Below are 27088 nucleotides of genomic sequence, written 5' to 3' on the forward strand. Positions count from 1 at the left end.
GTTTATGAAAGATGTATTTAAGTTGAATCTCTAAGGGAAGATAGAGTTGGGATATTTTAGAATGTCAGAGAAATGGAGGCATAAAGAATATTCTAAGCAGTGGGAACAATTTGAGTTGTTTCTATTGAAACACTGAACAATACATTTTAGCAAAAGCATATCTTACAGAATCTATTAGTTGTCTATCAATCAGTTGCAAAGAGTGCCCAAACAGTGGCTTAAAATAATAAACATGTATTATCATTTCTTTACCTAGAATGTCTGAGCAAGATCAGCCTTCCAGCTGATTGGTCAGGTGCTGCTCAGTTTTGTCAGATATCAACTTAGAGACAGAGGAGGAGGCCACAGTCTTTTTGTAACCTAGTCTCAGAAGTGACCTGCCATAATTTTTGCCTAGTAGTAGTACCTCATTTGGTCCAATCCATATTCAATGAGAAGGGATTATAAAATGGTATGAGACCTGGAGGCAGAGTTACTTGGGGGTCTCCCTAAGAAGGTGCCTATATAATGGAAACACAAGCTGAGCCAGATCAAGGAAAGTCATGGAAGCCAATCCAAGAATGAGACTAATTAGAAAGGAAGAGTAAAGAGAAGCAAATTTAACATTTAACTACCCTTTGAGCATACTGAAGTACTGAATAAACAGAATTTTAAAGGTTATCCTAAAGACCAGCTATTTAACAAGCTGAGACAGTTAGCAACAACTAGTAACTAGCCCCAGGAAAGAGAAACACTCTATTTTAATAAGTAAACAATGGTATTATAGTTATCTGCTCTCACTAAAACCAACTTAACAACCTCCCTTGACAATGCATCCTTGTCAGAGTGAACAACTTCTCTGTGACTGTCTCAGGATAAGTAGTAAACTCAACTTTCAGAATTCTTTGGTCTCCAGCATCCAGCAAGAAGACATTTTACATCACAACGCAGAATCTCCCTCCCCCCATAGCTACTCAGTTCTACAGAATAACATGTAGTATTTTTTTTCTATTCCATTCTAATGCAGTAAAGAAAATAATAATGATAATAAGCCAGGTGTCAGTGGCTGATGCCTAGAATCCAAGCTATTCAGGAGGCTGTGTTCTGAGAATGGAGGCTTGAATCCAGCCGGGCTGGAAAGTCTACCAGTCTTCATCTCCAATTAACCACCAAAGAGCTGGAAGTGATAGAGCTCTAGCTAGCTTTGAGCAAAAAAGCTAAAGGAAGGAACTCAGCCCCTGAGTTCAAGCCCTAGTATGGGCACAGCAGGAAAGGAAAGAAAGAAGGAAGGAAGGAAAGGAAGGAAGGAAGAAGAAAATAAGGAAAAGGAGGAAGGAAAGAAGAAAGGGAGGGTGGGAAAGGAAATAAAATAAGCTGGTAGGAATTCATCAATCTACTACTGTATGTTCCCTTTCTGCAGTTTGACTTCTAGAACACTAGAAGTCAAAATCCTAGCACTCTGATGATCACCTTATTTGGTTGTACCAGTAATTGACTGAGTGAACTGTGTCTCATACATTGTAACAAGTATTACAGTGAAAATCCAAAGCACATCAAACCTCAGTTGCAAATCAATTGTGTTAATGGATGCACTTTAGCCCTTGAAAAGACAAATCAAATGGGTGCTTTTAAAAAAATGGTCATTTATTTATTGTTCAGGTCCTGAACTTTCAGTTATATACCCCTGTTATACAGGCACACATGGACACACACACAAACTACTTGTCTCTGAAATATGTACTGTAATCCAAAGCACCAGAAAGTCTTAAGGACAATAAGTCTAGTTACAGTACAAACTACGACCCATCACCACAAACCTTCATTTCTGGCTGGACAGAAAAATGACCAGCAAATCATCTAGTATAAAAAATGGTTTAAGATATACCTCTTCCCCCACTCTTATCAGTGGACCCTTAGTATAAAGGAATTTCCCAGGAATTCTTTTTTTTTTTGGCCAGACCTGGGGCTTGAACTCAGGGCCTGGGAACTAACCCTGAGCTGTTTTTGCTGGAGGCTGGCACTCTACCACTTGAGCCACAGCGCCACTTCCAGCTTTTTCTGTGTATCTGGTATTGAGGAATTAAACCCAAGGGTTCACTAAGCCACATTCCCAGCCCCCCTGGAATCCTTTTGAACCCATCACCAGTATTGTTCTGACAAGAATTATTTGATTGGTCTTACTAAGCAATGTATGTAGAAAGAAAGATAATTAAGATTTTTCAGCCCTAATTGTATGTCAATTCAAAACCTGCCTTTGGAGCTGTCACAATCTCTCTAGAGAAACAATTTGAACGATCCGAGTACCATACAAGACAATACAGGTTTTTTTTTTTTTTTTGTTAAGAGTCCTGTGCACATTTTCCTGGAAAAAATAGGTCTGAAGAGGAAGGTATTACTGCAGGTAGATCGAGGGTTTCCTGGAGCTCCATGACTAAGCCTTGAGGGCTGGTGGCATTTGAGAAGGGTGAGGGGAAACGCTTGGCTCTAAAGCTGTTTCAGTGTGACTGGTCTGACCAGAATAGGTTTAGGGTGGGGAGCACAAACTGTGAGAATAAAAGGGGAAATCGAGTCCTCCCCTTGTCAATCAAGAACACTGGCACCGCGGCTGAAGGCACCCTAAGTCTCACGTGCCACGGAAATAGGCAGCTGTACAGATTTCCTCAGGAAAACATTGAAAGCAAAAATTGCAATTACACCCAACCCTTTCCTCTATGCCCTGCCCAAGGTCCTCCACGTCTCCAAAAGGAAGGGATCAGTAGGTCAATTTGTTTATTCCTTCATTCAACTAACATTTCTGCTCCTTGGGGGGTCTTTTGTTTCCTTCAAGGGAAGGGCTCAGGCTTTTCCGGGCAGCCCCAAGCACTTCACTTGAAGGGGGGGGAACCCTAGATTTTTCAAGTCTCACCCCACCCTGGAAGGAAAGAGAACGAGGCTGGGGGAGGAAGCCACGGACTAGCTTTCCAACCCAGGAGCTCCCCAATAGAATGCCTGCGAGGAAAAGGCGAACTGAGATGAACAAGTACTCTGTGCAGCCGGGGGTGGGAAGGTGGAATGAAGGGAAACTGGGGAGCTCCTGGAAGGCTCGGGAGAGCTGGGCCTCCACGTTCCACCTCCTCGCAACACGGTACCCCGACTCCCCCTCGTTGATCGAATGTAGCTCGCCTCCCCTCACAAGTTAAGTTTTTCCTGGCGAAGCAGCTGTGCAAAGGGGGGGGGTTCAATGTCGACACGCCAGTTTAGGGGTACCACTCGCCAGATGCGTGTCACCACCGCCCATGGTCACCTCTCCCTCCACGCCCAGCTCGCCTAACCCCAGCCCGTCCCCTCAAGGTTCCTGGTTCCCTTGGAGGGTTTTCCAAACATGGTATCCCCACACGTGGCTGCCAACGGGACCTCAGGAGGCTCAGCTGGAGGATTGAACCCAGATCTAAGGTGCAAAAAGTCAAGCACTTCGAACCGAAACGGACCCACAAAACGTGGGGAGTGCGGGGGTGGGGGGGTGGGGACGACAATACTGCTGCCGGGATTTAAGTTTACGCGAGAGAGATTCCCATCTTAACCATCTAAAGCATCACAAGCAGCAAAGGAAGAGGTGGAGGGCTCGGATGTATCCCCTTACACACCGCGCCCCTCTCCTGCCCGGCCCCGCTGGCCTCGGATGGACGGGTTCCCCGGAAAAGCACGCACCGTGGGTACACCCGCGTGCCGGTGGGCACCCGGCCGGGCAGGAGTGAGCGCGCACGCGGAGGAGCCCCGGCCCGGACTCGGAGGTCCGGAGCGCCTCGGGCGGGACGGCCTGCTCCTGGCGGCCGCGGGGGGAAGCGCGGGGCGCCGGGTAGGTGGGGGTGGGATTCGGGGCGGGCGGCCCCCCCTCCCGGAGCTGGGCGGGCAGGGGGCGGAGCCCAGGTGGTGTTGATACACAAAGACTCCGCACCCAGGCCGCGCCCCGCCCACTGACGCGTCGGCGGGAGCCGCTATAATCCGCGCTCGTTCCCCGAGCGGCTCCAGACCGCGCCACGCCGCCGCCCCGGAACCCCGCCAGCCGGACTTGCAGCGCTGCGAGCGCAGGCTGACCACGCGTCCCCGCACACTCGCGCCTTTCCCCGGACCCGGTGGCCGTCGGAGGACTGGAGCGGCCATTTAGACCTTTTTTTTTTTTAATTAAAATCGTTTTTCCTGCCTGTTTTCGGATTTGGGGAGGGATTTTTTTTTAAGATTTGTTGTTATCGTAAACGATTTTTTTTTTGGTTTTGATCGAGACGTCGGAGACCTTTCCTTCAGTTTTGGTTTTGTTTTGGATCCGGAGACCACCGAGGTAACGGGGGACGTCGGTGCGGCGGGCGCGCGGGCCCAGGCGGGGTGGGGGGGGGAGGGCCGCGGGAGCGGCCGCGGCGGGAAGGCGGCGCGGGGGGCCCCCCACTTCCTCCCGACAGGCGGGCGGGGGTTCTCGGGGAGGGGGAAGGGGGCCGATGGAGGGGTGGGTGCAGAACGCGGGCCGGGCGCCCGCGTCTCGCGGTTGGACGGGGTCGGGGAGGGGAGGGGGGAAGGGAGCCCTCCCAGCCCGCGGCTCCGTTGCGGCAAGTCTTGTGACTGGATGTGCATTCATTAGAGAAAAAAAATTAATTGGGGGGTCCCGGAGTCGTGGGTGGGTGGACTTTTCATTGTAACGGGGAACCCCAGATTGAGGAAGACGTGTGTGTGTGTGTGTGTGTAGGGGGAGGGAAGCGGGAACGTTTGACAATCGGAGATCGATATTGCATCAGTTTCTTTCCGGGTATAGGAGGGGCGAGGTGGGGCGACGCGGGCGCCGGCGCCCCGCGCGCTGGTGGACTCGGGTGGGGAGGGGATCGGGGGGGGAGGCCGCGTGTAAACAAACCCGCTGTAGCGCGCGAGACGGGGGGAGGGAGGGGGACTCTACCTCCCCACCGTCTCCGGGGGGGCTTTGGTGCCGCAGAGACACTTCCCCATCGGGGGTGGGGGGCGCAGAGCCAAAAGGAACCCCGGGGCGGGACTGCTGCTGCTCCCCCCCCCCGGTGCTGGTGGAGAGGTGGCGGATGGGGGGGGAGTGCATGCCTGCTTATTCGGTGCCAGGGCCGTGTGTGTGTGTGTCCGCGCCTGGCGTGCCTGTGCACGATCGGGGCCGCAGGGGTGCAGCAGGAGCAGAACCTCCCCCTCCTCCCTCGTGCCCTTCCCCCGTCCACCCCTTGGGACGGGACAATGGAGAGAGGGTGAAGTGCCCGACCTCCCTGTGGAAGTGTCCTGGGCAGGGCGGGCGGTCGGGCGCCGCACGGTGGTGGGATCATCTTTGTTCTCGGCGGTGGCGGAGGCCCCGCACCGTCGGTACTTTTCCGCCCTTCGGCGCGCGCCCCCGCCCCTCGCGCGCGGCTGGTACTTTTCCACTCGCCTGGCCGGGGATGAATCAGCCGCCGCGGCGCCCGCCCCGGCGGGCGTCACGTGACCCGGGCGGGGCGGGCGCTGCGGTCCTGACGCGCCGCCTCTACCTTCCAGGCTGAGCCTCCTCGAGGGCCCGCTGCATTTCAGCCAAGGACAAAAGGAGCCCCCCGCGCTGCTCTCTCCTGCTCCGCCTGAGCTCCGCCGCACCCGGATTAATTCCCGTCCATGCTCAGCATGAAGAAAACCCAAATGGGAAGGTTCAATATTTCCCCCGATGAGGACAGCAGCAGTTACAGCTCCAACAGCGACTTCAACTACTCCTACCCCACCAAGCAAGCTGCTCTGAAAAGGTGGGAGACGTTGGGCTCTTACCGTCACTATAAATACATGAAAACGGGGGGCCCTGGTGGCTCACCTCTGTAATCCTAGCTGCTCAAGAGGCTGAGATCTGACGATCGTGGTTCAAAGCCAGCCCAGGGGCAGGAAAGTGTGAGACTCTCCATCCAGATGCCAAAGTGGAGCTGTGCCTCCTGCGGTACAAACAAAACACACCAAAAAACCCAGGAGAGTATGAGGTCCAGAGTTCAAGCCTCAGCACAGACATAAAATAGTGAACTAACAGGCTTTCACACATCTGAGGACCTCGCTTCTGTTTTTCTGGGTGACCATGGCATTTGGAAGAGTCCCATTTGTTGAGTTAGTGCAGTGAGTGTAAGATAATTTCTAGCAGGGTGCCCAAGGCTCACGCCTGTAATCCTCACTGCTCGGGAGATTGAGATCTGAGGATTTGCACTTGAAGCCAGGCCAGGCCAGAAATCTGTCTTACCTCCAGTGAACGGCTCAGAAAAGGCCGGAAGTGGAGATGTGACTCAAGTGTTGTAGCATTAGCCTTGAGCAAAAGGCGCTCAAGGACAGTGCCCAGGCCTTGAGTTCAAGCCTCAGGACCAACAAAAAAAAAAGGTAATTTATGTTCAGCTCAGAAAGGCAACTTAAAATTATTGTGTGTGTTTGTGTTTTTTTAACAGCCATTATGTTGATGTCGATCCTGAAAACCAGAACTTTTTACTTGAATCAAATTTGGGGAAGAAGAAGTATGAATCAGACTTTGTAAGTTAACCATAATCATTTGTGTATCTGAGGTTTAATGGAGTAAAAAGCATAGTTGTACTTTTAGATTTCAAATCTAACTTGCCCAAAGCTGGTGTTCTCCATTTAATTATTGTTATATGTTTGGTTATCGTTTTCCCTCTGTATAGAATCCAGGTACTACTTCCTTTGGAATGTCAGTATTTAATCTGAGCAATGCGATTGTGGGCAGTGGAATCCTTGGGCTTTCTTTTGCCATGGCTAATACTGGAATTGCTCTTTTTATGTAAGTATGTGTAAGTGAGTCTGTTGTGCAGGGTAGTTAATATGATTAAAAGCATAGTACTTTGGCTCCGGAAACTGAATTTAAAAGTTCACATAGTGACTTAACAATTGCTTAACATTAAAAGAAAGTATGACACAGCTAAATCTCTTTATTTTGCTACATATTGTATAATGCCAAAGAAGCCAATTAGGGAACATCCGGTATTACTTAACAACTGACAAATGAAGCCCAAAGTCTTGCTAAGTAAATGGAAATAGTTAACAAGTTTTAATAGATGACTAGATAATGAAAACAAAAATGGGTAAGTCTAGGGTAACTAAATTTTTCTACTGGTGGAGGAAAAGCCAAACATTGCTAGTAACTTGATGCCTCCAGATGAGTTTGATAATTGAAAAGTTCTTCCCTAGGACCTATGGCCTCATATGCGTAAGGAAAAGAAAATTCTGAATGTGTGAGGTGTGGTGATATATAACTCACCTGGAACATGTTTGCCTTAGGACAAATGAGTCATAATTTTCTAGGTAACTGAAAAGTAATTTACATGCATATTTTCTCAAATGCACTTTTTTCAGCTCTGAGATTCCCAAATGATTGTAATAAATACCAGTTTTTAAACGTTTTCCATCCAGTTAACCTAGTTAAGAATTAGCTGTCCTTATTGAAGGTATAAGAAGAGTTATTTTTAACAAACATTTTGGACTTTTTGGCTAGTTGTAGAATAAGAAAAACAGCCACCCCTATTTCTAGTAGAGTAGGCACCAAAGTACATGTAGTTCTGAGCAAGTGTTTTTTCAATGATTTTAATGCTGTAGCCATAACCTTTAAGTACCTGTGGACTGTCAGCTAAATCATTTTCTGCAGATAGCCCTTTGACTTAATGTGTTCACGGTACAGTTGAGGAAAATTGGGCATGCAACTGTCCCTTTTGTGACTGGTTTTTTTTTTATTAGCTGATTGGTGCCATCTCAAGTTATTTTCTTGAGCACAATAGACTGTTTATCCAAAGGCAAGCACCTTTGCAAGTCACTGCTTTTTGAGAAATTCCACACTGAGACTTTTTAAGCCTAGCTTGGAGAACTGAATGAAGGCAGGATTCATTGGAGCTTGTTTAATTGAGCTTAGATGAAGGGCAGCTATTTACACAGAAAGAGTCCTAGAATTTCAAAGTTTTTTAGTGGGAAACTTGAATGGTGAGTTCTGTCACTATTTGAAACCCTTAACTCTTGGTATCAAAACTAGAAGCAGTTTTTAAAGTGTGACTAGAGAATTTGAAGGAGACTCAATGGAAACTGTCACAAAAGCAAAACTGTTGATGTTACTAAGCTTATTATGTGTTTAACCATTTTAATAAATGGCTAAATGATAACGACATTGCGTGAGTTTTTTATTCATCTGTATTTGCATTGTATTTAGAGGTAAGATGGGGCAAGAGCCACAAGACTGCTTATCTTAAATCACTCCAGCTTAAGTAGAACCTATCTTAAGTTGAAAGTAACCACGAAAGATGTAAAGTCCATTTGTCCCTCAGTTTTGAGTAAGACATGAAAGGAGTTCACTTATTTTCAGTAAACCAATATATGTTGTAGCTCAGGACTGCCTCCTACATTTTAGTCTTTAGACATGAATTCCTTTGTCTTTAGACATGAATTCCTTTGCTGGCATGTTACATGTGCCGTGCAGATTGGCCATATAGAATCAAAACTCAAAGGATTGTGATAGCGTTTTGGTTTTTTTTTTACTTCCCTGGATTTTTTTTTTTACTCTTTAGTCCTTCCTTTGATTCCCGTTGTATAGCTATACTAGGACTTGAACTCAATGACCTGCACACCATCCCCTAAGTTTATTGTTCAAGATTGCTGCTCTACCACTTGAGCCACTGCTCCACTTCCTGCTTTTTACTGGTTAATTAAAAAGCCACAAAGTTTGTGGCCTGGGCTAGTTATGAATCATGATCCTTATATTTTAGCCTTCTGAGTAGCTCAGATTATAAGCCACCGGTGCCTGGGACCCCCTTGTTTTGAGACAGGGTCTTACTATATAATAGTCTAGCTGAAAGTTTACAATGCTGCCTCAGTCTCCTTAGAAGCATGCACCATCAGACCTGACTTCCTTTGTCTACTTTCATGATTAGAAGGAAAGTCGAAAGAAAAAAAAAAGTCACATTAAAGGAGAATTAAGTGGCACTAGGGTTTTTTTAGTTCTACCCTGAACTCTTTTTCCCTTTTCTTACTCCAGTAAGGGACAGCTTACTGGATGAAGCTAATAGCCTACTTGGTCTAACAGAGGCATGTGTTTGCTTTTTTGTTGTGATAGTACTAGGGCTTGAGCTCAGGACCTGGGCACTGTCCCTTAGTTGTTTTGCTCAAGGCTGGTGTTCTACCGCTTGAGCCACACCTCCACTTCCAGCTTTGTGGTGTTTAAAGAATCTCAGACTTTGGTCTGTGTTGGCTTCATGCCATGATTCTCAGATCTTAGCCTCCTGAGTTGCTAGGATTGTAGTTGTAAGCCCCTGGCAACAGCTCAGCATTGCTTAATTTGCAACACAGCTGCCTGTCTTTCTCCCCAGAGTGCAGTGTAGGATTGCCTCACAGTGGTTCCTTGTCTGACTGTGCTCCATTAGTACAGTTTGTTAGTATCTGACACTAGAAATGATAGTATCATTTCCCTTCTTCCTTTAGTTTCTAGACCTTTCCTGTCACAATTGAATTTCACACCCAAAAAAGCCTTGTGAACTGAGTTTAACGGCAGATTTTTTTTACCAAGCATTTCCAGATGAAGACATTTCAGAATGTAGACAAAGAAACAAAATGGAAAGTGTAGAGAGACATGACAAGTATATAGATAGCTGTTGTGGTACCAAAACTAGAATATGCCTCATGGCTATGCAGGGACATTGGGTCTTCAGCTACTTTGTTTTTTTTTACACAGTGAATCCTTCCTCTTACTACTTAATACTACAACTGTCACTTGGCACATAGAAAGATGAAGTTATTATTCCAACTAGTAGGAAAGGGAACACACTAGTTTTGGGGGATCATTTTGACACAAATAAGATATCCTTATTGAATGTTACTTAAACAAAGTCTACTTGTCATGAGTTGCCCTGCTTGTATATAACTCTGCCTTTCCCTTTTCTCACCAGAATTCTCTTGACATTTGTGTCAATATTTTCCCTCTATTCTGTACATCTCCTTTTAAAGACTGCCAATGAAGGAGGTATGTTGTGTTCTTGATTTTTTTTCAGTAATTTCTCCCTCTTCTCGTGATTTTTCCCTCTTAATAGAACTGCTTCCTTCATGAAGTTTCTGTGTTCTTCTCATTTATTGTAGGGTCTTTATCATATGAGCAGTTGGGGCATAAGGCATTTGGAATAGTAGGAAAGCTAGCTGCTTCTGGATCAATCACAATGCAGAACATTGGAGGTAAGGATTTATTCATTTATTTTTGTTTAAGGTGACAAGGCCTCATTTTGCAGCTTGTAATAGTCTAATTATGTTTCTCCTCCAGCTATGTCAAGCTACCTCTTCATAGTGAAATCTGAGTTACCTTTGGTGATCAAGGCATTAATGAACGATGGAGAGTCCAATGGGTAGGTGCTAAGTAAGGGTGCTCGTAAGGAATAGTTCCTGGTCTGGAATGGCTTCCGTATATTTTGTCAGAGATAGACACAAATAATAATTTTCATGAAGTTACCGACCAAGAATCCCCTTGGAAGAAGATTTGAGTTTTTGAGAAAAAAAAACAAAGAGAGCTCTTAGAACTTCAGATGATTTAAATAGTTAACCTGTATGTGAAAACAGGTTTTCTTAGAGCTTTTCTGTTACTATTCACACTGTTCAACAGAGGGACCTCACCCCTAAGGAAAGCTGTAAATCGCACTCATCTTTTTTTGTCAGTTGTAGGGGTTGTACTCACAGCCTGGGTGCTGTCGCTTGAGCTTCTTCGTGCTCAAGGCTAATACTCAACCACTTTAGCCACAGCACTACTTCCAGTTTTTGAGTGGTTAATCGGAGATAAGAGTCTCACTTACAGGGACTTTCCTGCCCAGGCTAGTTTGCACCCAAGATCCTCAGATCTCAGGAGGCTGAGTGCCTAGGATTACAGGGACCCTATCTCAAAAAAACAACCAAAATCCTTAGGGTATATTTGATGTAGAATACATCAAATGTATCGCTATGCTGTAGAATAGAAATCATACTCTAGCAGACTTACTCATTCTAGTGGTCTAGGGTTTTTTTTTGTTTTTTCAATGGAAAGTAAACACAGGGCTGATTTACTTTCCACCTTGTAGATTGTTTACTTCCAAGTGGACAGGTGTGGTTATTTTGTCTCTGGAGTCAAGGTGAATGAAGCCATCACAGTGAGTCAAGGTGAATCAACGCATCACAACTGATAACTAGGTTTTTGGTTTTTGTTTTTTTTTTAAGGGGTTTTCCCTATGCATTTTAATCTTAAGTGTGAGACCATTTCTAATTGAAATGTTTAGTGAGTATACTTGCTAACAAATGTTGGGGGGAAAAAACAATCCAAAAATCTTCTGCAACATTGCCTTATGTTTAGCGTGTTACTACAAATGGTAAGCTAAAGCTATAACTCAGTTGGCATACATTTTTAAAGATGGGCTTACTGGCTTCACAATGCAGCCTTGTGCCTGGCATTCATATCTAGCCTTTATGAAGCATTTCATGTTATGAATTTGCTGGCTCTCTTCCCAGAGCAAACAGTGGAACAAAACAAAAGTCCCACTGTTTCCATACCCCATTTTTTAACCTGAATACATATTCATCCAGCAAACAGAGTTAAAAAGTTATAGTGTCTCCACAATTGTGCTTTATTTTTTTTCTGTGTATTAGCCAATATTGGGGCTTGAACTTAGGTCCTTAGCACTGTCCATTAGCTCAAGGCTGGCACTTGACCACTTGAACCACTTTTGGCCTTTTGCAGACTTTTCCTGCCAGGGCTGGCTTCAAACCATGATCCTCAGATCTCAGCCTCCTCAGCTAGGATTACAGGCATGAGACACCAACACCTGGTGTCAAAACTTTTCTTTCTTTGTGTATTTACTGTTTTAGTATGTCTAGAAATGAATCTACTATTAGAAGATGTGCATATTGTCTAACTAGTTTTGATCTTGTTTCTTGTTTTGTTTTTAATTCAGAGAATGGTATCTCGAAGGGGACTATTTGGTTTTGCTGGTGTCACTGGTGCTTATTCTTCCTTTGTCGCTGCTAAGAAATTTAGGTGAGTAACACCTTCCCTCTCTCCTTTTATTTTCTAGGTTTATAGCCTGTACCACTTGAGCCACAACCTGCATCCCATAGCAAACTCCATTAATGCCATACCAGTTGGTTGGATAACTCTTATTAGAAACTCTGGTAGCTTAAAGAGTATCCCATTGACAACTGTTATAGCCTGTGCTTTGTAAATAATACAGGATGATAGTTTTTGTTTTTATTAGAGTTTTGGTTACAGGAAATAGATACCTTAGTAGACTAGAATTCAGCCTGTATTTTAAAAATTTTATTTATTTTACAACTGCCTTTAAGAAGCTGTGTAAAGGAGTTGACATTTAAAAGAGCAGTTTATGAATGCAATATATCTTGATCAATGTCACCCCCTTTCAATAGAATTGGATATTCTGTTCAGGAAGTGCCCCAAGTCTGAAGAATTGCATTATTCATTGAAACTCAGACATTTGCCCCCATGTTCCCATATTACATTTAATTAATGGTGGGTTTTTTTCCCCTCCTTGTAGGATATTTGGGATATACCAGTGGCCTTTCCTTATTGTGTATGGTGTTCTTTCTGATTGTGGTAGGTACCCTTTGTCTCTATAGAAAATATTCTTTATAATTCTTCTTACACTGTTTAGTTGAACAAATGCAAACGAAATATGTTTTCAGGTGATCTGCAAGAAATTTCAGATTCCTTGTCCTTTGGAATTTGCTTTGATACTTAATGAGACAATGAACAACACCCTAACACACCCAACAGCTTTTGCATCTGAATTGGGCTTAAATGCCACTGGAGCAGACACTTGCAAACCTCGATATTTTATCTTCAACTCTCAGGTAACTATTCAATCTATAAGAGTTAGGGAAGGAAAGTGGGAAACTCCCCACTAGAGATTTTTTTTAAATAACTTCTAAGGTGAAGGGCATATTAAAAAAAAAAGCACAAGAGTTTAGTTTTTGACCACTGTAAAGCAAGTGTGGCTTTGTTTCAGAGTAAAACTTAAGTCACAGTCATGTTAGTAGCTCTTGCCTGTAATCCTAGCTACTCAGGAGGCTAAGATCTGAGGATCACAATTCACAGCCAGCCCAGGCAGGAAAGCCCATGAGATTCTTATCCTCAGTTAATTACCAAAAAGCCAGAAGTGGAGCTGTGGCTCAAGCGGTAGAGTTCTAGCCTTGAGCAAAAAAAAAACAGGCTCTGGGACACAGGCCTTGAGTTCAAACCCCAGGACTGCTACACAAGAAAACCAAAATCACCAGTTCACACTAAAGTGAGGAGATTGACCCCACATAATGAATAGATGCTGGAGAATGGAGGGAAACTAATTGTAGGCTTTGTTTCCAAGATAGCGTAAGCATGGGTGAGAAAGTCACTTCAGTATATTACATCAGGAGATTAAGTGGTGCCTTTTCTTTTTTGCAGACAGTGTATGCAGTGCCAATTCTGACGTTTTCTTTCGTCTGCCACCCTGCTGTTCTTCCCATCTATGAGGAGCTGAAAGGGTGCTTTATTTTTATATAAATTCTTTGGGAATGTACTAGATAGTAATTTTATAACTGCTGCTAAGATGACGTATTTGTTTTCCTTTGGATTTATATAGCCGAAGCCGGAGGAGAATGATGAATGTGTCTAAGATTTCATTTTTTGCAATGTTCCTCATGTACCTGTTTGCTGCCCTCTTTGGATACCTGACATTTTATGGTAAATAATGTTTTTAAATCATTTAATTAAATTGATGGTTTATTTTTAGTCTTTTAAGAATAATGAAGTTGATGGCTTATGTTTAGATTTTTTTTTTGTGGGTATGTGGTGTTGATAATTGGGGCTTGAACTCAGGACCTCACACTCTTGCTTGATTTTCAGTCAAGGCTAGTGCTCTTACCAATTTGAGCTACAGCTCCACCACTGGGTTTTTTGGTATTTAATTGGAGATAAGAGTTTCATGAACTTTACATGGACTGGCTTTGAGCTGCAAACCTGATCTGAACTTCCTGATTAGCTAGGATTACAGATGTGAGCCACAGGTGCTTGGTAGAAATTGGGCATAGGTTGACCATTTAAATATTCCGTCTGATTTGGCATAGATCACATTAGAGACCAGGGTGGAGGACATGTTTGTTTAATATCCTTGCCTCTGTCTGATAAATTGATCATACCAGTTTCTTATCACCTAACTGTACAACACATACAAACTAAGCCAAATCATGGGATTTAGCGATTTTGATTCTGTTGTTTTTAATGGAGATCATGTGGCTAAATCTCTACTTGGTATTTAGAAAAATTTCCCTTCAATGTTAGTTTAATTGCATTAGCCATAATTCCAAATTAATCTTATTAGCCTCTTAGTTCATAGCCATTTTCTGAGTAGCTAATAATTTTAGTACTGATTTTACTGTAAGTTAGATTTATTTGATCCCCAGAGAAAACCGCATGCTGACAGCTTTTCTGGTTTTTCCCTCCTTAGAACATGTTGAGCCAGAATTGCTTCATACCTACTCTTCTGTCAAGAAAACTGATATTCTTCTTCTTATTGTCCGTCTGGCTGTGTTGATGGCTGTCACCCTGACAGTACCAGTGGTTATTTTTCCAGTAAGTATGATTACCTGCTCTTTAAATAGGGAGTGTGTGTGTGTGTGTGTGTGTGTGTGTGTGTGTGTGTGTGTGTGTGTACATCAGTAATACTGGAGCTTGAACTTAGGGCCTCTTGTTTTTTCTCACTTGACTTGTTTTTTGCTCAAGACTGGGCCTTTACCAGTTGAGCCACGCCTCTACTTTTACCTTTTTGCTAGTTAATTAGTAAGAATCTCTTCAATTCATTCGTCTGGACTAGTTTCAAACCATGATAATGGCATAAGCCATTAGTATAAAGACTAGTGTAAGGTTCTCTGTAACTGGTGATCTTTAACAGCAAAGGAAAAGGCACCATTTTTCTTTAAAAAAAATAATTAAAGCCTTATCATTTGGAAAAATCTTTGTGTTCTTTAAAACTGGGTGTCGTTTATGTATTTCCATCTTTCTTTTTTTTCCCCAGATCCGGAGCTCTGTGACACAATTGCTATGTGCAGCAAAAGATTTCTCTTGGTGGAGGCATACTCTCATTACCTTGTGCATTTTGGGATTTACTAACTTGCTTGTCATCTTTGTCCCAGATATAAGAGATATCTTTGGTTTCATTGGTAAGTTTAGGTTCAAATGCTTAGAGCTGTGAAATGCTTAACAAAAAGGGAAATGATTCATACTCAAGAAATGGTAAATGTTTTTTTACAGGTGCATCGGCAGCTGCTATGCTGATTTTTATTCTCCCATCTGCCTTCTATATCAAGTTGGTAAAGAAGGAACCAATGAAAACTGTACAGAAGATGGGGGTAAGTGAAAGACAGCTATAGAACCAGCAGTGACCCTTGAACTCAGAAATTCTCCCATCTGATATTCATGTTAAGTGTTGTACTAGGCTATAACGCAGGGCCTCATACACTGGCGCTTTGCCACTTGAGCCACACCACCATCACTTCTGACTTTTTGCCGGGGTAGCTTCGGATGAAAATGATCAGATCTCACCCTTCCTGAGTGGCTAAGGAATTACGAGTGTTAAAAGTTTTCTGACTGTCAGTGTTACAGTTTCACTGTTGAAGTTCCTAGTAAACATTTTTGAAGCAATAAACTTGACAGAAAATGGATTGAGAGTGTAGTTTGCCATCCAAGTACTTCATTGCAAAAAAGTTGGAGATAAAGAGAAGAAAAGTACTGACCCAGTTTTCAACATTTGCCAGCCTCTCCTGTGTGATGGGCAAGAAATAGACAAGAAATGTAGAAAAAACAAGAATAGTTGAGTGGAATGAGAAGTGACAGTCCTCAAAGCAAGATCAGTATTGTGTGTTTACAGTGTAACAACAATTGGTGGCATACAGTATATGTGAACCGCAAAACATGCTTCTGAAAGCAAAATCCTACTGGCTATATTTAGGGGAAGAGACGGCTTTTCAGTTATCATAATGTGTCATTACCATTCTGGTCTGATTTAAAAGCACGTGGCTATGAACTAGCAAGTGCCATCTTGTTTTATTCATAGAGAGTATATATACAGAATTAGTAATTGGAGAGAGACAAGGAAGAAATGTAACTCATGGCTCTCAGGAAGAATTGGCTTTTGACTTAAGTTTGACCTTTGTGATTTGTGTAAGAATTGCAAATAATCTCAGCTGGTCAGAAGGCTGAGATCTGAGGATCATGGTTCCTGAGCCTGCCCAGGTAGACAAATGTGAGAACTTTCATCTTCAATTCATCAGCAAAAAGCCAGAAGCTCAAATGGTAGAGCTTTGGGACACCCTTGGTTCAAACCTCAGTACCAGCACAAAAACACATGCTATGCCAGCTTTATATAAAACAGTTTAAGCTGGGTACCTGTGGCTCATACCTGTATTCCTAGCTACTCATATGGCTGAGATCTGAGGGTTGTTTGAAGCCAGCCTGGGCAGGAAAGTGAGATTATCTCCAGTTAATCACCAAAGAGCTGCCAAGTGGTACTAAAGCTCAGGTGTTAGTGTGCTAGCCTTGAGTGAAACAGCTTAAGGGACAGTGTGCAGACTCCTGAGTTGAAGCCCAAGTTTGTTCAGCAAGAAAATTTGCTTTATATTTGAGGCAACAAAATACAAAGGGAAATTTCCCCGAACACGTGGAAAGTATAGGCATATTCCCCCACTTGCACATTTTTATGTAGACATGTAAAATACATCAGCTACCTTATAGAGAGATATTTTGCATTTGCCTTCTGCCTACTGATGGGCTTTCTCTGTGCTTTTTGCAGGCTCTGCTTTTCCTGATCAGTGGTGTGGTGGTGATGATTGGAAGCATGGCTCTGATTGTCCTGGATTGGGTACACAACCCCCCTGCAGGTGGCCCTTAATTGGTACCGCTGAAACTCAAAATCATCCCTCGGATGATGTGCCAGTGTTGAGTCATTCTCAACTACTATGAAATTTCACCTGATGTTTTCCGTTCACTTCCTTTTGAAGTGCAGATTCCTCGCTGGTTCTTCTGGATGCAGAATAAGTGAACTTTTTTTTTTTAATTTTTTAATTATTGTTATTGTTTTTGTTTTTTTTAAAGAAACTTAATCTGTATGTTAGGAATCTTGACAACAAAACCACGAGTCTCGGGTTAAGGGAAGTGACAATTTTATTCCATTCCAGAGAATGGACAGACTCTTTAACTTTTATCAAGCCACATGCTTGGCTGTGTCATTGTTTAACTTGGATATTTTATGATTTTACTTGAATGTGCCTAATGGAACCATTCGATGTGAGAAACAAATGTTCATTTAGAGCAAAGTATTGAGAAAACCATTGAGGGGGAAAAATGCTTATTATTTTTTTGTACCAAAAAGAAAAAGATACTTCAAGACCTCAGAAGCACTATTTTACTTTTAAGAAATTGCTTTCTGTTTTTGAACTCTCCACAAACAGTTGACAATAAATTCCGTAAAATGACTTCATTGGTATTTAAAAACAAATGTTAGTATTATGAAATGATTTGCCTTTTTTGTAGGCATTATAATAAGCCAAATACTTTTTTACCCAAAATAATTTTTAGAGAAAATGATGTAACAAAGCAAAAAGACCTTGTATTATGAATTGGGAGCTTTTTTTTTTCCCATTGAAATTCGTTTAAAGAGTATTTGATTGCTACACCAAGTCAGGTTGAAATCTGTTCATTCTGTCTGCAAATAATTTGATTTATTCAGATGAAATGTGAGGATGGACACAATGGAAGATATTTCTATGGGAAATAAAAATGACTGATTTTTTGAGGTACCAAATAGAGTGCAATTGGGTAAAACAGGGTTTATTCAGTTGCATCTGTCTACAGAATTGTATTGACAGCTCTGGGCCAGCCCTTTTTAAAAAAAAAAAAAAACATTGCTTCTAGTAGTGGAAAATGGGCATTTGATGGCAATAGGCCAAATATCCAGAGTACAACTTTGCAAAATGCTCATTTACTGGAAGTGTGATTTACTTGACAATGTGCGGCTTAGTCGTGTATGTGTTTTGTCTTCACAGTAGTGGTCTTTATTCATTGGTTACGCCGATGTTTGGTATAGTACAAGTTCTGTTCATCAGGATATTGGGTTACTTACACAGCAAGCTTTTAAAAATAAGACTCAATTTGGCCTGGTGCTGGTGGCACATGCCTATAATCAAATCCTAGCTAGCTACTCAAGAGTCTTGAGATCTGAGGATTATGGTTCAAAGCCAGCCTTGCCAGGAAAGTCTGAGATTCTTACCTGCAATTAACCAACAAAAAGCCAAAAGTAGAGCTGTGGTTCAAGGGGTAGAGCATCAGCCTTGAGTGAAAAAGCTCAGGGACAGCACCCAAGCCCTGAGTTCAAGCACCCCAGTGCCAGCACCCTCTTCACCCCCCTCCCCCCCCAAAATCTTCACAAAGGACTGTAATTTCCTTCTTGTACAACACAAATAATTTGTTTACATCCAGCAAATGATTACCTGGGGGAAAAACAGTGCAACCTTGTTCTTAGATCTTGGTCCACCTGCATGTTCACCTTTCCATTTCAATTGCAGTGAGAGGTGGAAACATTACTTTGGCTTTCAGAGCACATTTACTGTATGTTAACGGTGACTGGTGAATATATTCTCCAATAATGTGGTACTTTGCCCATCCGGCGTAATGTTTAAGACCTAATATACGTAATTCCATTAAATGGTTGAGGGAAGCAAGTAATGGAATCAATTGATTGTCTGGCTCTTAAGGTTAGTCTTGAACTAAACGTTTTGTACTTGGAGGTGAGAGCCAGAAGTGAGGCAAACATGGTTTTTGTTACACATTCTTGTATTATATGTGACTCGATTGACAGACAAATTGTGTCTGTGATTGATTGAACACCCTTGCGGAACTGGAAGACGTCTTGTAGTGCTACATTGGGTTAAAAAGAAAGCAGTGGTCCATTTTTGTTTCTACAAAGATAACTGGGGACCATCTTCCAACCCTTGTGAGCAGACAGATTGCCTCAACTCTGCTTTCCGTGTGATGGGGCTGTGTGCGCTGTTCTAGTCCAGCAGTTCTCTGAGAGCTGGCACTTCTGCTGGAACTCTTGGGAAAGAATTCCTGAAGAGATCTTGCAAGAGGAAAACAATTCTCTACAGTTTACATCCTTTTGTATGGGAGAATGTACAATGGCAACCGAGAAGGAATGAAACAACAGAATCATCTTCATGGGAGAAGCTTCCCCTAATCTTGGCTCATTGAGGTTCAAAATCAAGCTGTGAGGTTTTTTTTTGGAGCTGTCTTGTCTGCCTTGAGATTTCCCAAACAGTGAATTTCCATTAAGGAGCAGTCACCTCATTTTGCATTACTGTCTTCCATAGGTGTCTCAGTTGTAACTGTAATGTTATTTATAGAACAGCATCAATCCATTTAAAGCTAACCTATTTTTCAATATTTATGATAACCTTCTGTACATACATTGTCTTGTCTGTGTATTTGTAAATAGGCTGTATATAATGTCAGGATTGGGTCTTGGGTTCGAGTGTATATATACATGTAACTTAACTGCATTTTGATGAATGGACATATTGGAGTTCAACCCCCCCCTCCAAAAAAAAAAGTACTTGTACAGAGAATTTCATATTAAAAACAAATCAACATTGAGTACAAATACTAAACATTTAAGATACTTGTTTATCTGGCGATAAACTGGATATTGGGTTGCCCCTCCCCATCCCATGAAAATTGGGTGAGAATTCAAAAATTTTAAGTCTGGTCTAAATTTTTCAAAATGCAGTAATTACCTAAATGTGACCTACAGTGAAATCAAATGTGATGTAGTGTGATAAAGCCCTTGGAAGTCCTGGGTGTGTCAGCTTGGTGTGTATATAGTGTAAATAGGTCCCACTGTACTGTTAGGTCCGACAATTCCAGTGTGGCTTGTTGGCGAAGAGTGCTTACACCAGTTTCAATGAAACAATGTTTGTTTTAACTGAACTAAAATAAATACATGCTTAATCCTGACTACGCCATGTTTTCTTTGAGCAAATGGGATGAAGATGCTAGAACAACTATACCACCTAGCTGTAACTATCCACAAAATTGTTACGCCGGAGAGATTTCCACCTTGACCAAGAGAGATTGAAGGTATGTTGAGTTGAGAAGGTCCTGGCAAGCTAATAATTTGGTTATAGAATACATCAATACCATTAACAGGAGTGTGTGTATATGAGTACACATGTGCGTGAATACTGGGGCTTGAACTTACTGTCCCATAACTCCCCTCCCTCCCCACCCCCCATTTATGGCTGGTGCTCTACCACTCAAGTCCCCTAAGCTTTCCTGCCTGGGCTGGCTTGGAACAGAGCCTCAGATTTCAGCCTCCTGTGTAGCTAGGAGTATAGCTGTGAGCTACAGGCCCCTGGACAAATAGACTTCCCCCTTGGCTCTCTTTAAATTTATTTTAATGCAGCTTTTTAGAATATGCCTTCATGATCTGATTGCATGGATCTGGCTGGGTTGTTTCAGACTTACCTTCTGTTAGGTAAACAGCTAATGTTAAGGAGGAGCTCAGATACTTGTGGATGTCTGAAGATTTGTTTTGGTGACCAGCTGCAGGAGAGGAGAGGGATTAAATGGGCAAGCTGATGAGGGTTTCCCCACCCCCTAAATGACTTTAAATGAGGGAGTTGCTAAGATTCTTGGAATACTCCAGGCTTGTGACCTGATAGTCTTAAAAAGTAGCTTACAAGATGAAATAACCAAAGATGGAAGCCAAGAGGGAAGATACCTCAGGACAGCAGGAGACCTTAGGAATGGTTGAGATGGTTGAGACAAATCAAAGAAGCTCATTTCAGTTGCTACTGATGGCAGGGAAGAACTTGTGCTTATGAAGTGCAGAAGCATGTACAAAAGTCAGGAGTTGAAAAGCAAAGGCCTTTGGAGGAATTCTCAAGTCCAAGGAAAGGCTTTAATAGCACCTGCTGTGTGTTTGACTAAAAAAGCCCAAGGGGATGATAGAAGGGTTATGCATCACATAGCCTCTAACAGACTCTATTCACTTGCAGTTTTTTTTTTTAATTATTTAAAAATCTTTATTAAGGAGCTGGGAAAGTGGCTTAGTGGTAGAGTGCTTGCCTAGGATACATGAAGCTCTGGGTTAGATTTCTCCATGCCACATAAACAGAAAAGGCCAGAAGTGGCGCTGTGGCTCCAGTGGTCTAGCGCTAGTCTTGAGCGCAGGGGATCAGGGATAATGCCCAGTCCCTGAGCTCAAGCTCCAGGAATGGCAAAAATAAATTTATTAAGGATTACAGTTACATGAGTCAGGCAAAGAATACATTTTCTTTTGGACAATGTTGCCTCCTCTCCTCACTCCCAGACACTGCAATTCTTAATACTGAAAAGAATCAGAATGACAATCATTCAAAATGAAGAGGAGCCCAGCATAGGTGGCTCACACCGGTAATCCTAGCTACTCAGGAATCTGAGATCTGGTTCCTAGCCAGTCTGGCAGATTTAAGAGACACCTACCTGCAATTAACCACCAAAAACACCTGGAACCCAGTATCAGCATGAAAGGAAACCAATACATTGATGATGCCTATCTTCAAGGAAAATTTTCAAGAAGGAATGATTGTTTTGTGTGGATACTAGGACTTAAACTGAGGGACTGGGTGCTATTTACTTTTTCACTCAAGGCTGATGCTCTACTACTTGAGTTAGACCTCCAGTTCTGCCTTTTTGATGGTTAACTGAGAGAAGAGACTCATGGACTTTCCTGCCAGGTCTGGCTTTGAACTCTGATCCTCAGACAGATCAGCCTCCTGAGTAGCTAGAATTAGTCATGAGCCACTGGCGCCTGGTTTAGTTTTTTCTTAAGAGAAAATGTGTCTCTTAAGTTCTGGTAAACAGCAACTCCTGCCATCTTAAAACCAAACTATGTTCTTCTTAATTTCCTTTCCTTTTTAAAAAAATATTCCCTTTAAAATGACTGATGTCTCAAGATGTGGAACTCACGGTTCACAGCCCTTCTGCTACAGAGAGTTTTATTTTTAAATCAACCCATAAATAGAAAGATCCAAAGAAGGAAATACGTGGAATATGAAAATCTCCTCTCAAAATGCACGGAGGGCCTTGTAAACTCAGAACATTCTTCCCTTACAAACTGCTCCACAAAGAAATGTTGAGTCTGTATGGCCTGGTTTGTAGGCAATGAAGCAAATAGAACATTCCTTCTTCATGGCAGGGAAGAGACTCATGAATTACACCTTCTAAAAAGCATTCTTCATTTCTTTTAATAATGTAAGCACAGCATACAGGAGGCTGTTTCAGGAGGATCTTGAATTTGAGGCCGGCCTGTGTTAAAAAGTGAGTTCTAGCCGGGCGCTGGTGGCTCACGCCTGTAATCCTAGCTACTCAGGAGGCTGAGATCTGAGGATCGCGGTTCAAAGCCAGCCCGGGCAGGAGAGACCGTGAGACTCCTATCTCCAATAAACCACCAGAAAACTGGAAGTGGCGCTGTAGCTCAAGTGATAGAGCGCTTGCCTTGAGCTGAAGAGCTGAAGGGACAGCACCCAGGCCCAGAGTTCAAGCCCTTACGACCGACAACAAAAAAAGTGAGTTCTAAGCTAGTTTGACCTATAATGAAACACTGTTTTCAACAACAAAAAAACATGCCAGGCACAGGTGGCTCATGCCTGTAATTCTAACGTAGAGGCTGAGATGGGAGGATCATGATTTGATATCAGATAGAACAGGAAAGAACATGAGACTATTAGACACAAAGAAGCTGGAAGTGGAGCTGTAACTCAAGTAGTAGACTGCTAGCCTTGAGCGAAAAGCTGAAGAACACTTGCCAGGCTCCGAGTTCAAGCCCCAGTACTGGCACCAAAAACCAAAACCCTCAATAGAATTCGATTGGAGGATTGCATTGGATTCTGAATAAGTAAACTAACACAGAGGGGCACATAAGGAAAGATCTCGGCCCTGCATCTTGGCTTGTTCTAGGGCTGCTGTTGTACATAAGAGCTTGTCTTGCTGCTTGGTAATCTCACTCAGATGCTAAAGGCATGCAGGTCCTGGATCCTCCAAGAACAGTCTTGGAATCCCTGAATCAAGCTGAGCCTTTCGGAGCCATGTGTGTTTTTGTTGTTGTTTGTTTCTGTATCTAGCCATACCACTAGTGTTCCCTGTATTAGAGATGGAACCCATCCCAGACCCAGCCCTCTGCCAGGCTTTGCCATGCAATCACTCTCCACATCAGACCCTGAGATGATTTGCAAGCACTCAAAAGTGGAGAAGGCTTCCTTTAAGAATGTCTTGATCACCAGGCACTTGTGGCTTACACCTGTATTCCTAGCTACTTGGGAAGATGAGATCTGAGGATGGAAGTTCAAAGCCAAACCAGGCAAAGAACCACCAAAAAAGCCAGAAGGGAAGCATGGCTCAAGTGGTAGAGCACCAACCTTGAGCAAAAAAGCCAAGTGAGAGTGGAAGGCCATAAGGTCAAGCCCCAGTATCTGGGTCTAGTGAATAAAAATTAAAGCTTTAACTTAAGCAGAGAAATCACACTTCTCATGTAAACTCATTAAGAGTGTTTCAGAGGTCTCATACATTTTTTTTTTTTTGGTACTAGTCTTGTGAGTTGAACACAGAACCTGGGTAATGTCCCTTGACCTTTTGCAGGCTGGTTGGTGCTCTGCCACATCAGCTACAGCTCTACTTCTGGGTTTCTGGTGGTTAATTGGAGATAAGAGTCTCACAGACTTTCCTGCCTGTGCTGACTTGGAACTGTCAGCCTCAGATGTCAGCCTCCTGAGTACCTAGGATTACAGGCGTGTGCCACCAGCATCGGGCTGAGTTCTCAGTTTTATATTCAGTTGTTCACTTGCTCTTCCTGGTGCCTAAAAGGTTAAAAAAAAATCTAGAACTACCCAGAAAGCCAATGCTCTAAAGTTGTGGTGTAACCACAGCCCAGTTACCCTATATTTACCCACTAGACTACATGCCTGAGAAAGAAAATGGAGAGGGTTTGACATAGACCCCTTCTAATCACTTCAGGCACAGCTAGAAATGGAGCTTGCAGGCTAGAGCTGGCTGAATCTCTCCCAACAAACATCCCTGGAAAATGCTGAAGAAGAAGGGTCCTCTAGATCACATGGGCTCCATAGCTATGTACATTTGGGCATATAAAATGCTATCAAAATGAACTCCAAGAGATGGAAAGGTTTATTATTGTAATGTTTGCAGTTCTTTTTAATTCTTCTTCTTCTGTTTTTTCCCCCCCTTTGTCACTGTTTTTGATTTCTGTACCCTTAGCCTTGCATATAAGTTTATCTGATTTGGGGAGGGGAAGCACAGATAAGGTAGGACAAAGGGTGAAGCAATTGAGCAATGATCCTCACTAGATACTATGTTGAAAATGAACTATACAGCTGGGAAGGTGGCTCAGTGGTAGAGTGCTTGCCTTGCATACATGAGCCCCTGGGTTCGATTCCTCAGTACCACATAAGCAAAAAAAGCCGAAGTGGCTTTGTAGCTCAAGTGGTAGAGCACTAGCCTTGAGCTAAAGCGCTGAAGGATAGTACGCAGGCCCAGAGTTCAGGCCCTATGACCCCAAAAAAAGAAAAGAAAAGGAAAGAAAATGAACTATACAACTTGGGGGGTTGGTAGGGAAAAATTGGGAGAAAATGGGGGTGTAACACTGTTCAAAAAGAAATGTATTCATGACCTGATTTATATAACTATAAACCCTTCGTATATCACCTTTACAATAAAAAAAAACAATAAATAAATACATGAAAGAAGGGTCCTCTATAAAGCCTCACCCTCCCGTGTCCCTTTTCTGGTTAATAGGAGGAGCCATTCTACTTACTAATGCTAAATAATAAACAGTTACTGACACTTGCGTCTTGCCGGTATTGAAGGCTTTCCAGGAATAAGACAATTCCACTCATCTCAGGGACTAACACTGCCCCCACCAGGTAAAAACTGCAACTTTAATCTAAACAGCTCACAGGAAAGAAAAATGTGTCACTTGTAATTCTAGCTACTCTAGGAGGCTGAGATCTGAAAATCAGGATTTGGAACTAGCTGCAATAGGAAAGTCAGTGAAACTCTTACCTCCAATTAACTATCAAAAAGCCAGGGTGAGCGGGGTGCCAATGGCTCACACCTGTAATCCTAGCTACTCAGGAGGCTGAGATCTGAGGATCCGGTTCAAAGCCAGCTCAGATGGAAAGTCCATCAGACTCTTATCTCCAATGAACCACCAGAAAACTGGAAGTGGTGCTGTGGCTTACATGATAGAGTGCTCGCCTTGAGATGAAGAGCTCAGGGGCAGTGCCCAGGCCCAGAGTTCAAGTCCCAGTGCAGCACCAAAAACCAAACCAAAACAACCCCTAAAATTTGGTATTTAAGAAGTGAAAATTGCAACTCAGTTGAAAGAGATGCAAGAATCACTCTAAATCTTTTCACACAAAAATAATCAATATCTTTTTCAGAAATTCCTGGAATGTAAAAGATGTGAGACATAGGGCCAGGTACAGTGACTCATGCCTATAATTCTAGCTATTCGGTAGGTAGAAATCAGGAGGATGGTAATTTGTGTTCAGTGTAGGCAATAAATTAGTAAGACTCCATCTCAACCAATAAACTAGATGTGGTATATATGGAAGGAAGTAAATAGGAAGATTGTAGTTTGGCCTGGGCAAAAACTTATGAGATCCTGTAAGTCAAAACAAATTAAGCAAAACAGACTGGGTATGTGCAAGCAGTTGAGCACCTGTCTGGTAAGTGTGAGGTCCTGAATTTAAAACCCAGTACTGCCAAGGAAAAAAACAAAAAGATAAAACAAAGCTAAAAGAAGCCAGGCATTGGTGGTTCACAATCGTAATCCTTGCTACTTAGGAGTCTGAGATCTGACGATCTGGGTTCCAGTAACCAGAAGTGGAGATGTAGCTCAATTGGTAGAGCACCAGCCTTGAGTAAAATAGCTAAAGGACAGTGTGCAGACCTTGAGTTTAAGCTCTAGAACCAGCATAAATAAAACAAAAAGATGTTATATCTATCTAATATATATAATATCATATATATCTTATATATTATATGTTCTTTTATATATCATATGTATCTTATATCATATATATGTATGAGAATCTGGTATACTAGTTTCCTAATTTATATTCAGTTAACCTTATTTGACTCTTCCTATTGACTATTCAGCAAGATAATCTTTTTAATGTGTTCTGCATGATATTATAACTTCAAAACCACCCCTCCAAAGTGGGCTTGGAATATTTGCACTAGTGTTCCCGCAGTCAGTGGAATTCTTATGGGCATTGAACACACTCTGGCTTCAGTGGGAATTAAGCACTGGAAAAGGATAAACGGACCATCTGTACAGGGAGACCAAACCAGTGTCAATTAAATGAGCTGTGAAAAAAGGTGCTTGATCTGTGCTACTTGTCGACAGGAAAGCTCACTTATGTACAGAGCTAATCACTGGACACACAGGCTTCAGGTGAATGATTAGATCGCAGTGTTCTTTGCTCAAAGGGCAAACACAACCACATTTTTCAACATGAATTTTTATAGTTTGTGAATTGACCTGAGAGATTTTTTTTTTTTGGGGGGGGGGGTCCAGTCGTGGGCCTGAACTCTGGGCCTGCGCGCTGTCCCTCAGCTCTTCACCTCAAGGCTAGCACTCTACCACTTGAGCCACAGTGCCACTTCTGGCTTTTTTTTCTGCTTATGTGGTGCTGAGGAATCGAACCCAGGGCCTCATGCATGCAAGGCAAGCGCTCTACCACTGAGCCACCTTCCCAGCCCCTGACCTGAGAGATTTTGATCAGACCCTAAATATTTCAAGGATATGAAGTGTAATAGAAAACCTCTTTTCTCAGGACAGCACCATTTTTGTGTCTCTGGCTCCTCAGCTCAGAGGAATTTGTTTTTAAATTAATGTTTTTCCCCTTTTATTAATTGTATTTTTTTAATGTGGTACTGAGGAGTTGAACTCAGGGCCTCATGCATGCTAGGCAAGCACTCAGAGAAATTTTTGATGTGTGTGTGTGTGCTCAAGGATAGCACTCTACCGCTTCAGCCACA

The 27088-nt window shown here is 42.7% G+C and overlaps 1 protein-coding gene across 2 annotated transcripts; it reads left to right on the forward strand.

The window, feature by feature from the left end:
• The first annotated feature begins 4002 nt into the window (after nucleotides 1-4002).
• Slc38a2 (solute carrier family 38, member 2) lies at nucleotides 4003-18191 on the forward strand. 2 transcript variants are annotated; one of them, XM_013018810.1, is made up of 16 exons: nucleotides 4003-4294; nucleotides 5488-5723; nucleotides 6399-6480; nucleotides 6630-6745; nucleotides 9888-9961; nucleotides 10075-10167; nucleotides 10253-10334; nucleotides 11904-11986; nucleotides 12501-12559; nucleotides 12649-12816; nucleotides 13403-13482; nucleotides 13581-13681; nucleotides 14445-14569; nucleotides 15012-15156; nucleotides 15248-15345; nucleotides 16785-18191. In XM_013018810.1, exons 2-16 carry the CDS (start codon nucleotides 5599-5601, stop codon nucleotides 16881-16883), a joined length of 1530 nt encoding a protein of 509 aa, XP_012874264.1. In that variant the 5' UTR covers nucleotides 4003-4294; nucleotides 5488-5598; the 3' UTR covers nucleotides 16884-18191. The 2 variants fall into 2 exon arrangements, with proteins under 2 accessions (XP_012874264.1, XP_012874265.1); XM_013018811.1 differs by lacking the exons at nucleotides 4003-4294; nucleotides 5488-5723; nucleotides 6630-6745 and having other exon boundaries at nucleotides 6400-6480.
• Nucleotides 18192-27088: the final 8897 nt, after the last annotated feature.

The sequence above is a fragment of the Dipodomys ordii genome, unplaced genomic scaffold (assembly GCF_000151885.1).
Source record: "Dipodomys ordii isolate 6190 unplaced genomic scaffold, Dord_2.0 Scaffold42, whole genome shotgun sequence".
Classification (NCBI taxonomy): Eukaryota; Metazoa; Chordata; class Mammalia; order Rodentia; family Heteromyidae; genus Dipodomys; species Dipodomys ordii.